Source organism: Pleurodeles waltl, chromosome 5 (genome assembly GCF_031143425.1).
Source record: "Pleurodeles waltl isolate 20211129_DDA chromosome 5, aPleWal1.hap1.20221129, whole genome shotgun sequence".
NCBI classification, from domain to species: Eukaryota; Metazoa; Chordata; class Amphibia; order Caudata; family Salamandridae; genus Pleurodeles; species Pleurodeles waltl.
In genome coordinates this window covers 1,863,086,179-1,863,099,643 of record NC_090444.1, presented here as the reverse complement: position 1 = coordinate 1,863,099,643, position 13,465 = coordinate 1,863,086,179, and the positions used below count along the sequence as shown (strand labels likewise).

Sequence of the window (13,465 nt, the reverse complement as noted above, 5' to 3'; positions counted from 1 at the left end):
TCTGTTTTCTTCCAAAAATTTTGATGTGTCCACGTTGCGCTTTGGGGCGTTTCCTGTCGCGGGCGCTAGGCCTACCCACACAAGTGAGGTATCATTTTTATCGGGAGACTTGGGGGAACGCCGGGTGGAAGGAAATTTGTGGCTCCTCTCAGATTCCAGAACTTTCTGTCACCGAAATCTGAGGAAAACTTGTTTTTTTAGCCACTTTTTGAGGTTTGCAAAGGATTCTGGGTAACAGAACCTGGTCCGAGCCCCGCGAGTCACCCCTCCTTGGATTGCCCTAGGTCTCTAGTTTTCAGAAATGCACAGGTTTGGTAGGTTTCCCTAGGTGCCGGCTGAGCTACAGGCCAAAATCTACAGGTAGGCACTTCTCAAAAAACACCTCTGTTTTCTTCCAAAAATTTTGATGTGTCCACGTTGCGCTTTGGGGCGTTTCCTGTCGCGGGCGCTAGGCCTACCCACACAAGTGAGGTATCATTTTTATCGGGAGACTTGGGGGAACGCCGGGTGGAAGGAAATTTGTGGCTCCTCTCAGATTCCAGAACTTTCTGTCACCGAAATCTGAGGAAAACTTGTTTTTTTAGCCACTTTTTGAGGTTTGCAAAGGATTCTGGGTAACAGAACCTGGTCCGAGCCCCGCGAGTCACCCCTCCTTGGATTGCCCTAGGTCTCTAGTTTTCAGAAATGCACAGGTTTGGTAGGTTTCCCTAGGTGCCGGCTGAGCTAGAGGCCAAAATCTACAGGTAGGCACTTCTCAAAAAACACCTCTGTTTTCTTCCAAAAAATTTGATGTGTCCACGTTGCGCTTTGGGGCGTTTCCTGTCGCGGGCGCTAGGCCTACCCACACAAGTGAGGTATCATTTTTATCGGGAGACTTGGGGGAACGCCGGGTGGAAGGAAATTTGTGGCTCCTCTCAGATTCCAGAACTTTCTGTCACCGAAATCTGAGGAAAACTTGTTTTTTTAGCCACTTTTTGAGGTTTGCAAAGGATTCTGGGTAATAGAACCTGGTCCGAGCCCCGCGAGTCACCCCTCCTTGGATTGCCCTAGGTCTCTAGTTTTCAGAAATGCACAGGTTTGGTAGGTTTCCGTAGGTGCCGGCTGAGCTACAGGCCAAAATCTACAGGTAGGCACTTCTCAAAAAACACCTCTGTTTTCTTCCAAAAATTTTGATGTGTCCACGTTGCGCTTTGGGGCGTTTCCTGTCGCGGGCGCTAGGCTACCCACACAAGTGAGGTATCATTTTTATCGGGAGACTTGGGGGAACGCCGGGTGGAAGGAAATTTGTGGCTCCTCTCAGATTCCAGAACTTTCTGTCACCGAAATGTGAGGAAAACTTGTTTTTTTAGCCACTTTTTGAGGTTTGCAAAGGATTCTGGGTAACAGAACCTGGTCCGAGCCCCGCAAGTCACCCCTCCTTGGATTCCCCTAGGTCTCTAGTTTTCAGAAATGCACAGGTTTGGTAGGTTTCCCTATGTGCCGGCTGAGCTAGAGGCCAAAATCTACAGGTAGGCACTTTGGAAAAAACAGCTGTGTTTTCTATAAAAAAAATAGGATGTGTCCATGTTGTGTTTTGGGGCATTTCCTGTCGCGGGCACTAGGCCTACCCACACAAGTGAGGTATCATTTTTATCGGGAGACTTGGGGGAACACAGAATAGCAAAACAAGTGTTATTGCCCCTTATCTTTCTCTACATTTTTTCCTTCCAAATATAAGAGAGTGTGTAAAAAAGACGTCTATTTGAGAAATGCCCTGCAATTCACATGCTAGTATGGGCACCTCGGAATTCAGCGATGTGCAAATAACCACTGCTCCTCAAAACCTTATCTTGATCCCATTTTGGAAATGCAAAGGTTTTCTTGATACCTCTTTTTCACTCTTCATATTTCAGCAAATGAATTGCTGTATACCCAGTATAGAATGAAAACCAACTGCAGGGTGCAGCTTATTTATTGGCTCTGGGTACCTAGGGTTCTTGATGAACCTACAAGCCCTTTATATCCCCGCAACCAGAAGAGTCCAGCAGACAAAACGGTATATTGCTTTCAGAAATCTGACATCGCAGGAAAAAGTTACAGAGTAAAACATAAAGAAAAATGGCTGTTGTTTTCAGCTCAATTTCAATATTTTTTTATTTCAGCTGTTATTTTCTGTAGGAAAACCTTGTAGGATCTACACAAATGACCCCTTGCTGAATTCAGAATTTTGTCTAGTTTTCAGAAATGTTTAGCATTCCGGGATCCAGCATTGGTTTCACACCCATTCCTGTCACTAACTGGAAGGAGGCTGAAAGCACCAAATATAGTAGAAATGGGGTATGTCCCAGTAAAATGCCAAATTTGTGTTGAAAAATTCGGTTTTCTGATTCAAGTCTGCCCGTTCCTGAAAGGTGGGAAGATAGTGATTTCAGCACCAGAAACCCTTGGTTGATGGCATTTTCAGGGAAAAAACCACAAGCCTTCTTCGGCAGCCCTTTTTTCCCATTTTTTTGGAAAAAACAAAATTTTCACTGTATTTTGGCTATTTTCTTGGTCTCCTCCAGGGGAAACCACCAACTCTGGGTACCATTAGAATCCCTAGGATGTTGGAAAAAAAGGACGCAAATTTGGCGTGGTTAGCTTATGTGGACAAAAAGTTATGAAGCCCTAAGCGCGAACTACCCCAAATAGCCAAAAAAGGGCTCAGCACTGGGGGGGGGAAAGGCCCAGCAGCTAAGGGGTTAAGTAACTAATAAGTCACCTATATGTCTAACCTTCACCTGGTGAAGGTTGGGTGCAAAGTTACTTAGTGTGTGGGCACCCTGGCACTAGCCAAGGTGCGCCCACATCATTCAGGGCAAATTCACCGGACTTTGTGAGTGCGGGGACACCATTACACGCGTGCACCGTACATAGGTCACTACCTATGTACAGCGTCACAATGGTAACTCCGAACATGGCCATGTAATATGTCTAGGATCATGGAATTGTCACCCCAATGCCATTATGGCATTGGGGAGACAATTCCATGATCCCCCGAGTCTCTAGCACAGACCCAGGTACTGCCAAACTACCTTTCCTGGGATTTCACTGCAGCTGCCAACCCCTCAGACAGGTTTCTGCCCTCCTGGGGTCCAGCCAGGCCTGGCCCAGGAAGGCAGAACAAAGGACTTCCTCAGAGACAGGGTGTTACACCCTCTCCCTTTGGAAAAAGGTGTCAGGGCTGGGGAGGAGTAGCCTCCCCCAGCCTCTGGAAATGCTTTGATGGGCACAGATGGTGCCTATCTCTGCATAAGCCAGTCTACACCGGTTCAGGGATCCCCCAGCCCTGCTCTGGCGCGAAACTGGACAAAGGAAAGGGGAGTGACCACTCCCCTGACCTGCACCTCCCAGGGGAGGTGCCCAGAGCTCCTCCAGTGTGCTCCAGACCTCTGCCATCTTGGAAACAGAGGTGTTGCTGGCACACTGGACTGCTCTGAGTGGCCAGTGCCAGCAGGTGACGTCAGAGACTCTTTCTGATAGGCTCTTACCTGTGTTGCTAGCCTATCCTCCTTCCTAGATAGCCAAACCTCCTTTCCTGGCTATTTAGGGTCTCTGCTTTGGGGAATTCTGTAGATAACGAATGCAAGTGCTCATCCGAGTTCCTCTGCATCTCTCTCTTCACCTTCTGCCAAAGGATCAACCGCTGACTGCTCAGGACGCCTGCAAAACCGCAACAAAGTAGCAAAGACGACTACTGCAACCTTGTATCGCTTCTCCTGCCGCCTTCTCGACTGTTTCCTGGTGGTGCATGCTCTGGGGGTAGCCAGCCTCCTCTCTGCACCAGGAGCTCTGAAGAAATCTCCAGTGGGACGACGGAATCCTCCCCCTGCAACTTCAGGCAACAAAAGACTGCATCACCGGTCCTCTGGGTCCCCTCTCAGCACGACGAGCGTGGTCCCTGGAACTCAGCAACTCTGTCCAATTGACTCCTACAGTCCAGTGACTCTTCAGTCCAAGTTTGGTGGAGGTAAGTCCTTTCCTCCCCACGCTAGACCGCATTACTGGGTACTGCGTGATTTGCAGCTGCTCCGGCTCCTGTGCACTCTTCCAGGATTTCCTTCGTGCACAGCCAAGCCTGGGTCCCCGACACTCTAACCTGCAGTGCACAACCTTCTGAGTTGTCCTCCGGCGTTGTGGGACTCCCTTTTCTGACTTCGGGTGGACTCCTGTTCACTCCACTTTGTAGTGCCTGTTCCTGCACTTCTGCAGGTGCTGCCTGCTTCTGTGAGGGCTCCCTGACTTGCTGGGCACCCCCTCTGTCTCCCCATCCAAGTGGCAACATCCTGGTCCCTCCTGGGCCACAGCTGCATCCAAAAACCCTAACCGTGACCCTTGCAGCTAGCAAGGCTTGTTTGCGGTCTTTCTGCGTGGGAACACCTCTGCAAGCTTTTTCACGACGTGGGACATCCATCCTCCAAAGGGGAAGTTCCTAGTCCTCTTCGTTCTTGCAGAATCCACAGCTTCTACCATCCAGTGGCAGCTTCTTTGCACCCTCAGCTGGCATTTCCTGGGCATCTGCCCTCTCTCGACATTGTCGCGACTCTTGGACTTGGTCCCCTTGTTTCACAGGTACTCAGGTCCGGAAATCCACTTTGGTTGCATTGCTGGTGTTGGTCTTCCTTGCAGAATTCCCCTATCACGACTTCTGTGCTCTCTGGGGAATATAGGTGCACTTTACACCTACTTTTCAGGGTCTTGGGGTGGGCTATTTTTCTAACCCTCACTGTTTTCTTACAGTCCCAGCGACCCTCTACAAGCTCACATAGGTTTGGGGTCCATTCGTGGTTTGCATTCCATTTTTGGAGTATATGGTTTGTGTTGCCCCTATACCTATGTGCTCCTATTGCAATCTACTGTAACTTTACATTGCTTGCATTACTTCCTTTTGCTATTACTGCATATTTTTGGTATTGTGTACATATATCTTGTGTATATTTGGCATCCTCATACTGAGGGTACTCACTGAGATACTTTTGGCATATTGTCTTAAAAATAAAGTACCTTTATTTTTAGTATATCTGTGTATTGCGTTTTCTTATGATATTGTGCATATGACACCAGTAGTATAGTAGGAGCTTTGCATGTCTCCTAGTTCAGCCTAAGCTGCTCTGCTAAGCTACCCTTTTCTATCAGCCTAAGCTGCTAGAAACACCTCTTCTACACTAATAAGGGATAACTGGACCTGGTACAGAGTGTAAGTACCCCTTGGTACCCACTACAAGCCAGGCCAGCCTCCTACAGATATGGGTTGTAGTTGCTAAAAATAATGCTCTGAAGCCTTTCTGGGGAAGAATTTATTTGAGTTAATGAGAGAAAAGTTGCCGGAAGACAACACCAGCGGCAGAAATGTGCTACACAAAAGGGAAATGTTGTAAAAAGCACAATTGTTGTTATTTATGTATTCTAACACACCTTCCAGTGGTCGGGCTGACTTGCTACTTCAGTAGTGGGTATCTCACAATTTGCAAGAGCATATGACACTAAAGCTCAGCTCCTTCACTGGTGTTTTTCACCAACACTCCTTCCTTCCGTCTCCACCTAACCATGTCTTCCACCCATCTCTTAAGTAACCCTCAACTTGACCACCTTCCCCAACCATCACTTCAGTACCATTCAATCTGATCAACTCCCCCACCCATCTCTTTAGTAACCTTTAATCTTACCACCTCTTCCACCCATCTCTTTAGTAACCCTCAACTTGACCACCTTTCCCAACCATCACTTCAGTACCATTCAATCTGATCACCTCCCCCACCCATTTCATTAGTAACCTTTAATCTTACCACCTCTTCCACCCATCTCTTTAGTAACCCTTAACTTGGCCACCTCTCCCACCCATCTCTCTAGTAACCCCAACCCTGACCAACTGTCCCACCCAACTCTTTAGTAACCCTCAACTTGACTACCTTTCCTAACCATCACTTCAGTACCATTCAATCTGATCACCTCCCCCACCCATCTCTTTAGCAACCTTTAATCTTACCAGCTCTTTCACCCATCTCTTTAGTAACCCTCAACTTGACCACCTATCCCACCCATCTCTCTAATAACCCTCACCCTGACCAACTGTCCCACTCAACTCTTTAGGAGCACTCCACTCTAAGCCTGATCACCTCTCCTACCCATCTCTTAAGTCACATACAAGCTGACCACCTCTTCTATCCATCTCTTTAGTAACACTCAACCTGTCCACCTATTCCACCCATCTCTTTAGTAACCTTCGGTCTGACCACCTTTCCCAACCATCACTTTAGTGCCATTCAATCTGATCACCTTCCCCACCCATCTCTTTAGTAACCCTCTGAAGGAAAGTACCATCTTGCCTGGCATGTTACCCCCATTTTTCACTGTATATATGTTGTTTTAGTTGTATGTGTCACTGGGACCCTGGTAACCCAGGGCCCCAGTGCTCATAAGTGTGCCTGAATGTGTTACCTGTGTAGTGACTAACTGTCTCACTGAGGCTCTGCTAATCAGAACCTCAGTGGTTATGCTCTCTCATTTCTTTCCAAATTGTCACTGACAGGCTAGTGACCATTTTTAACAATTTACATTGGCTTACTGGAACACCCTTATAATTCCCTAGTATATGGTACTGAGGTACCCAGGGTATTGGGGTTCCAGGAGATCCCTATGGGCTGCAGCATTTCTTTTGCCACCCATAGGGAGCTCTGACAATTCTTACACAGGCCTGCCACTGCAGCCTGAGTGAAATAACGTCCACGTTATTTCACAGCCATTTTACACTGCACTTAAGTAACCTATAAGTCACCTATGTGTCTAACCTTTACCTGGTAAAGGTTAGGTGCAAAGTTACTTAGTGTGAGGGCACCCTGGCACTAGCCAAGGTGCCCCCACATTGTTCAGAGCCAATTCACTGAACTTTGTGAGTGCGGGGACACCATTACACGCGTGCACTACATATAGGTCACTACCTATATGTAGCTTCACCATGGTAACTCCGAATATGGCCATGTAACATGTCTATGATCATGGAATTGCCCCCTCTATGCCATCCTGGCATTGTTGGTACAATTCCATGATCCCAGTGGTCTGTAGCACAGACCCTGGTACTGCCAGACTGCCCTTCCTGGGGTTTCACTGCAGCTGCTGCTGCTGCCAACCCCTCAGACAGGCAGCTGCCCTCCTGGGGTCCAGCCAGGCCTGGCCCAGGATGGCAGAACAAAGAACTTCCTCTGAGAGAGGGTGTGACACCCTCTCCCTTTGGAAAATGGTGTGAAGGCAGGGGAGGAGTAGCCTCCCCCAGCCTCTGGAAATGCTTTGTTGGGCACAGATGTGCCCAATTCTGCATAAGCCAGTCTACACCGGTTCAGGGACCCCTTAGCCCCTGCTCTGGTGCGAAACTGGACAAAGGAAAGGGGAGTGACCACTCCCCTGACCTGCACCTCCCCTGGGAGGTGTCCAGAGCTCCTCCAGTGTGCTCCAGACCTCTGCCATCTTGGAAACAGAGGTGCTGCTGGCACACTGGACTGCTCTGAGTGGCCAGTGCCACCAGGTGACGTCAGAGACTCCTGCTGATAGGCTCCTTCAGGTGTTAGTAGCCTTTCCTCTCTCCTAGGTAGCCAAACCCTCTTTTCTGGCTATTTAGGGTCTCTGTCTCTGGGGAAACTTTAGATAACGAATGCATGAGCTCAGCCGAGTTCCTCTGCATCTCTCTCTTCACCTTCTGATAAGGAAACGACCGCTGACCGCGCTGGAAGCCTGCAAACCTGCAACATAGTAGCAAAGACGACTACTGCAACTCTGTAACGCTGATCCTGCCGCCTTCTCGACTGTTTTCCTGCTTGTGCATGCTGTGGGGGTAGCCTGCCTCCTCTCTGCACCAGAAGCTCTGAAGAAATCTCCTGTGGGTCGACGGACTCTTCCCCCTGCAACCGCAGGCACCAAAAAGCTGCATTACCGGTCCCTTGGGTCTCCTCTCAGCACGACGAGCAAGGTCCCTCGAATCCAGCGACTCTGTCCAAGTGACCCCCACAGTCCAGTGACTCTTCAGCCCAAGTTTGGTGGAGGTAAGTCCTTGCCTCACCTCGCTGGGCTGCATTGCTGGGAACCACGACTTTGCAGCTACTCCGGCCCCTGTGCACTTCCGGCGGAAATCCTTCGTGCACAGCCAAGCCTGGGTCCACGGCACTCTAACCTGCATTGCACGACTTTCTAAGTTGGTCTCCGGCGACGTGGGACTCCTTTGTGCAACTTCGGCGAGCACTGTTTCACGCATCTTCGTAGTGCCTGTTTCTGGCACTTCTCTGGGTACTACCTGCTTCAGTGAGGGTTCTTTGTCTTGCTCGACGTCCCCTCTCTCTTCAGGTCCAATTTGCGACCTCCTGGTCCCTCCTGGGCCCCAGCAGCGTCCAAAAACGCCAAACGCACGATTTGCGTGTAGCAAGGCTTGTTGGCGTCCTTCCGGCGGGAAAACACTTCTGCACGACTCTCCAAGGCGAGAGGGATCCGTCCACCAAAGGGAAAGTCTCTAGCCCTTTTCGTTCCTGCAGAAACCTCAGCTTCTTCTGTCCAGTCGAAGCTTCTTTGCACCCGCAGCTGGCATTTCCTGGGCATCTGCCCATCTCCGACTTGCTTGTGACTTTTGGACTTGGTCCCCTTGTTCCACAGGTACCCTAGATTGGAAATCCACAGTTGTTGCATTGCTGGTTTGTGTCTTTCCTGCATTATTCCTCTAACACGACTACTTTGTCCTTAGGGGAACTTTAGTGCACTTTGCACTCACTTTTCAGGGTCTTGGGGAGGGTTATTTTTCTAACTCTCACTATTTTCTAATAGTCCCAGCGACCCTCTACAAGGTCACATAGGTTTGGGGTCCATTTGTGGTTCGCATTCCACTTTTGGAGTATATGGTTTGTGTTGCCCCTATCCCTATGTTTCCCCATTGCATCCTATTGTAACTATACATTGTTTGCACTGTTTTCTAAGACTATACTGCATATTTTTGCTATTGTGTATATATATCTTGTGTATATTTCCTATCCTCTCACTGAGGGTACACTCTAAGATACTTTGGCATATTGTCATAAAAATAAAGTATCTTTATTTTTAGTATAACTGTGTATTGTGTTTTCTTATGATATTGTGTATATGACACTAGGTGGTACTGTAGTAGCTTCACACGTCTCCTAGTTCAGCCTAAGCTGCTCTGCTAAGCTACCATTATCTATCAGCCTATGCTGCTAGACACCCTATACACTAATAAGGGATAACTGGGCCTGGTGCAAGGTGCAAGTACCCCTTGGTACTCACTACAAGCCAGTCCAGCCTCCTACATCCTCAACTTGACCACCTCTCCCACCCATCTCATAAAAAATGCTCAAACTCACGACCCATCTCCTCAGTAACTCTTCCCCTGTCCACCTCTCCGGCCCATCTCTTTAGTAACCCTCACCTGACCACCTCTCCCTCCCCAGTCTTTAGCAACCCTCCATTCCAGCCTTTTTTCCTTCCAACTGGCTGGCTGTAAGTCATTAGAATAAGGTCTGCACTCCTGCGACAATTAGCATTTTGTTCCATCTGCAGGCATTTTCCAACTTTTCGTTCTATTTAATTTGATTTTGCATTTTATTTCTTTACGTTTTTGCTATCTGTCATTTTATTTGTTCACTGTCTGATACCGACCCCTGGGGTTTGGGTGTTCGTCAGAAATGTTAGAAATAAGCAATGACAAAACAGATAGAACAAAGGATGCTTGCATTGTCTGTTTTTAGGTCCCGCGTGTACCCTTACTTGCAAGAGATACTGTATACAACGAGGGGCTTGCAGCCCCCCATTGAGTAACATTCTTTGGCTTTATTGTCACTCTTATTTGAAGTCGTTTAATTGGTCAGCAAGTGTGGCTTCACTTCCTCTACTTTCTGCTGGAGCATGGACCAAGTACTGATTCCTTCAGCTTGATTGCTGTCCTTCTGCTGATTGCGCTGTGATCAAGGTGTTACTTTATTTTTTCTTCTTTCCTGTCATCCTCTTTCATTTGTAGCTATGTTTTACTAAGACGTACACTTCAAAGAAGCTCTTTTCTCCCTTGAAATGGATGTTTATTGTGACAACAGATGTTATCTGCTTCTAAATGTATTTTTACTAAGCCATGGACGTGGGCGCCATTGCTTTCTTTAAGTAATGCAATTTTTTGCCCAATTAATTTTTTTCCTTTTTCATCCATGGGGAGAGCAATTGATTTGCTGAGGGTTTTGTGCTGAGACATAACAAACACTGGTAAAGCCAATAGGTCTTGCCTTTGAGACAATTGGCTCTGACATTGTCTTTGTTCATGCTGTACCGCATGGGCATCGCTGACTTTGGCAGTGATTTGTAGCCATGCTGTGTAGCAGTGTGGCTGCTGTGCAGCATGGCTAAAAATAATCATGAACAGGCTATAATGCATCCCGCGCTGATGCACTTTAAAAAAAAGCACAGCATCCTTAGCTGTCTCTTAGCGCTTTTTAAAATTATTTTTATCGGCACTGCAAACCGTGTGCGCTGTAACACAGCATGGCTACAAAACATTGCCAAACCAAAAGCTCTCATAGGCAAGATGCCTCGGCTTTGCCAATGCTTATTGTCACCGGAATCTTTAAGAGGGTCTAGTGTGTTTGTGAATGCGAGGGTTGTTCCCTGTAGTTCAGTCACTGATATCACAAGAAGGAGATGGACTGCAGCCCTGCACTGGTGTTTCCACTGACCTGGGGATGGACTCACCGGTGCAAACGTCGCTCTCGAGCTCTTCAGTCCGTGCAATTTTTTTTTCACTTGTGATGTGGAAATTGTTGCTAAAGAAAAGTGCGGTAATACCTCAGCATAAGAAATCCATGACTGTCAGCATCAGAAGAGGCTGTTGGCACCTCCACACGTCATGCCAGGAGTGGTATTCCTCATGGAAGCTTGAACATGCCAGGTGTTCACAAGTTCCTGTTGCAGGTCTCAGTCACCTTGATTTAACAGAGTATTGTCATTCTCAGCCTCCCAGAGACATTTTAAGGGCCGGGCAGGTGGGCTCTGGCCCAGGGCGCCAGCCTCCCAGGGGCCCCTGATGGTGCCAGCTCGGTCTGCAGAGCCTTGCCCTGATCACCTTGAATAATTCTTACACAGATTCTTTTAAATACTGTTTTACTTTAACTTATGTTTAATGTCGGTGATGTATGAGAGTCTTTTACTGATATTTTGCAGAGAAATGTTGTGTTAAGGTTTCATGTAACATCCATAAAAAGTTTCTTTTAGATCAAACCAGAACCTCACTTGTGAGAAATGGAGGGTGTGACAGTCATTATTTTCATTCATATTACTGACCTGCTGCAGTCTTACAATACTGAAAAAACACACTTCACCGTCCCTGAGTATTAGATGGAAACATATGTAGAGTTTGGACCTGTGACCTGGCGAAGAGGGCGAAACAGCTGACATTGGATCATAAATTCAAAGTTGTTCCTATTAGGGCCCCCCAAAATACGTTCGGCCCAGGGCCCCCAAATCCTTAAGCTGTCCCTCCAGCCTCCTCTGATTTGCCCCCCCCCCCAGGCAGGGCCTGGCCTACCTGCATTTAATGTACATTTGGTGAGTCACAGGACCGAATGTGTCCTTGTAAATGGTGCTGATTGCCTTACCAGACAAGCGTTGTGTTGTTTCGTTTTCTTAAATAACACTGCCGTGATGCTGAAGGGCGTGAGAGGCGCACAATGGCGCCCTTCTAATCCGGCATCAGGAATGTACCGTGAGGGGTCTTGTGATCTGCGCCCAGCAGGGCATCCGCCCATGGCCTGGACCTAGGCTAATGAATTAACTCGTGGACGGAGTTACTTAAGTATCACTCAGCGCGGGGCGCTGATCAGTTCCTTCGACTGGACAATCATTCGGAACCAGGCTTCGCAGGACGGACTCTGGACCCCCGACTCACCACCCATCACTGAGCCACGCGAATCCCACCGTGCTGAGGGCACGGACTGTGGACCCCAGAATAGAGCCCACCACCATTGTGCCGCACGAATCCCGGAGTACAGAGAAGACGGACTCTGGACCACAACTCAGAACCTCAGTCCCCCGCTCAGCCTCCTTGGGACCCGATACTCTTCTGAGGCTGTGGATCTCTGCTGAGACTTCTCTGAGACCTGGGATCACCCCTCATACTCCCAACACCTAGAGGTCACTTCTGACTCGCTAGATCCCTCCCCACTAAGCCTCCCCTGAGGTCTCCTTGGACCACGGCTCGCTCCTCAGACTTCATTGGAGACCAGCAGCACTCTAGTATTTGGTGTCCCCATAACCTCCTCTGAGACCCTCTAACTGTTCAGATGTCTTTGGAGATCTTCAGACTCCTAGCCTCCCCCGAGCCTCCTTTGAGACCCTTGATGTTGCTCTAGCCTTCTCTCTGACACCTGCATGTCCTTTTAGCCTCCTCTGAGACTCTAGATGTCTCTGTAGCCTCATCTGATACCCTAGATCTCATTGAAGCCTCCTCTGACACTCTAGATGTCGTTCTAGCCTCCTCTGAGACCCTAGATGTGCTTCCAGCTTCCTCTGAGACCCTAGATCGCCTTCTAGCCTCCTCTGAGACCCTAGATATCCTTCTAGCGTCCTCTGAGACCCTAGATGTCTCTGCAGCCTCATCTGATACCCTAGATCTCCTTGAAGCCTCCTCTGAGACCCTAGATGTTGCTCTAGCCTCCTTTGAGATTCTAGATGTCCTTCTAGCCTGCTCTGAGATCCCCTCCCTGCTCGGAAGTCCCTAGAATTGCTCAGACTCCTTGCTTCCCCCGAGTGTCCTCTGAGATTCTCTCTCTGTTCAGAATTCTTTAAAGAGTTTCAGACTCTTAGCATCTTCGAGTCTTCCTCAGGTCCCTGGCTCTGCGCTCCGTCTCCTCCCAGCCCCACAGACCTCATCTGAACACCCAAGAATCCTCTGTCCACCTTGTGTTGCAGTCCCATACCTGTCTAAGAGACACAATGAAGTTTGAGGATCTTTTCTCAGAGGTGGATGGTTTTGGCCGCTTTCAGATACGGGTCCTTCTACTGCTTTGCATCCCCCGGATCATTGTACCCTGGCAGTTCCTGCTGCACAACTTCCTGGCAGCGGTGCCTCCTCACCGGTGTGCCCTCCAGGACCAGGATGGGTTTGGGAACCTCACTGAGGAGGAGCTACTCCTCATCAGCATCCCCAAGGAGCCTGATGGGACCTTCAGTTCCTGCAAGATGTACAGAGAGCCCCAGTGGCACCTGCTGGAGAGCTCCACCTGGGGAACAAGCTATGATTACGCAGGGAGACCACCCAACACCACCTCCTGGGCACAAGTCAGTGCCTCCACCTGGGGACCACGCAACGCGTCTTCTCTGCAGAGCTGCCAGCATGGCTGGGCCTACGACCACTCCCAGTTCACCTCTACCATAGCCACCCAGGTAAGAGCTCATAGCTTGCCCTCCATGGCACAAT

General features: G+C 48.8%; 1 protein-coding gene across 2 annotated transcripts in view; it reads left to right on the top strand.

Moving 5' to 3' along the window:
• Positions 1–11,875: 11,875 nt before the first annotated feature.
• The window catches only part of LOC138296894 (solute carrier family 22 member 7-like), a 259,538-nt gene continuing 257,948 nt past the window's right edge, over positions 11,876–13,465 (top strand). For both annotated transcript variants that reach the window (XM_069236390.1, XM_069236389.1), the window contains exon 1: positions 11,876–13,431. In XM_069236390.1, the coding sequence (XP_069092491.1) occupies positions 12,982–13,431 (450 nt within the window). In that variant the 5' untranslated portion in view covers positions 11,876–12,981. The remainder of the gene's footprint in view (positions 13,432–13,465) is intronic.